The following is a 1,001-nucleotide window of genomic DNA, read 5'->3' on the forward strand; positions in this document are numbered from 1 at the left end:
GTGAAAATTGTTGCTTAAGAATTTAACTTTTAAATCATTATTTTTTTTTTAATTTATGGTTCATCTGAAAAAAATTTAATAAATAAATAAAGATAGCAATCATCTATATTCTAGTTTATTTTTGTTCGAATTAAAAATAATTAAGGATATATTGATAAGACTTGGGAATTATTTGGTAAAATGTGGCAGGTAAGGCATTAGGAGTGGCGAGGCCGCGGAAGCATGAGACGCTGGAGAGCACCTGGCGAGCCCTCACCGAAGGCCGAGCGGTGCCCCTCGCCCGACACCTGAAGAAGTCCGACACGTGGGCCACACATGCTCGTGCGGCCGTCACCGTGGAACCCTCGACGCCGCCGGCGAAACACAACATGGAGAAATTCGAGACATTTAGTGCTCGCTCCACAGCCGCCGATAGCTCGCCGCCACCGTCCTCCGGCGTTGGTTGCTCGTCTCCTGTGACAAGGCTCCGGCGAGAATCGTCTATGGGACATGATGATATAAACCGCCGTGTGGAGGCATTCATCAAGAAATTTAACGAGGACATGCGGCTCCAGAGGCAGGAATCCCTGCGAAAGTACAAAGATATGATCAACCGAGGCAGCCATTAAAGAAAAAAACTTGAGGCGAGCTGTTGATCAAGACAATGGCTCTAGGGTTTGGTTGTAATTGTTTATCTGCTAATTTTATTTGCCTCTGTTCTCGACGTTGATCCAGATGCTGATGGATGTAAATTTTAGAATTTTTGGATAGACTCTTTTGGAAGGATGTTTTAAAGTCTTTTAATATGTAAGTCTGGATGAAATCATCAGTGGAGAGTTCTCTATCAATATTTTTGTAGGAGATGGTAGAGATGGAGATTGGTGAAAGTTTGCAACTTTTGTAAGGTTTTGCAGTTTAATTGTTCTCTACTTGTAATTAATTTGCTGTTATTTTCCCATCATACAATATGGTTGGTCTGGTTTAGTGTTGCATATTTAGAATGTTATGTGAAATAAAGTTAT

General features: G+C 41.5%; 1 protein-coding gene across 1 annotated transcript; it reads left to right on the forward strand.

Annotated features, from left to right (window-relative positions):
• Nucleotides 1-189: 189 nt before the first annotated feature.
• LOC110034743 lies at nt 190-608 on the forward strand (the record flags this gene model as incomplete). Its single annotated transcript, XM_020738987.1, has 1 exon — nt 190-608. A coding segment is annotated over one exon (419 nt), but the record flags the coding sequence as incomplete, so codon positions are not given.
• Nucleotides 609-1,001: the final 393 nt, after the last annotated feature.

This window comes from Phalaenopsis equestris, unplaced genomic scaffold (assembly GCF_001263595.1).
Source record: "Phalaenopsis equestris unplaced genomic scaffold, ASM126359v1 Scaffold192927, whole genome shotgun sequence".
In the NCBI taxonomy this organism is placed as follows: Eukaryota; Viridiplantae; Streptophyta; class Magnoliopsida; order Asparagales; family Orchidaceae; genus Phalaenopsis; species Phalaenopsis equestris.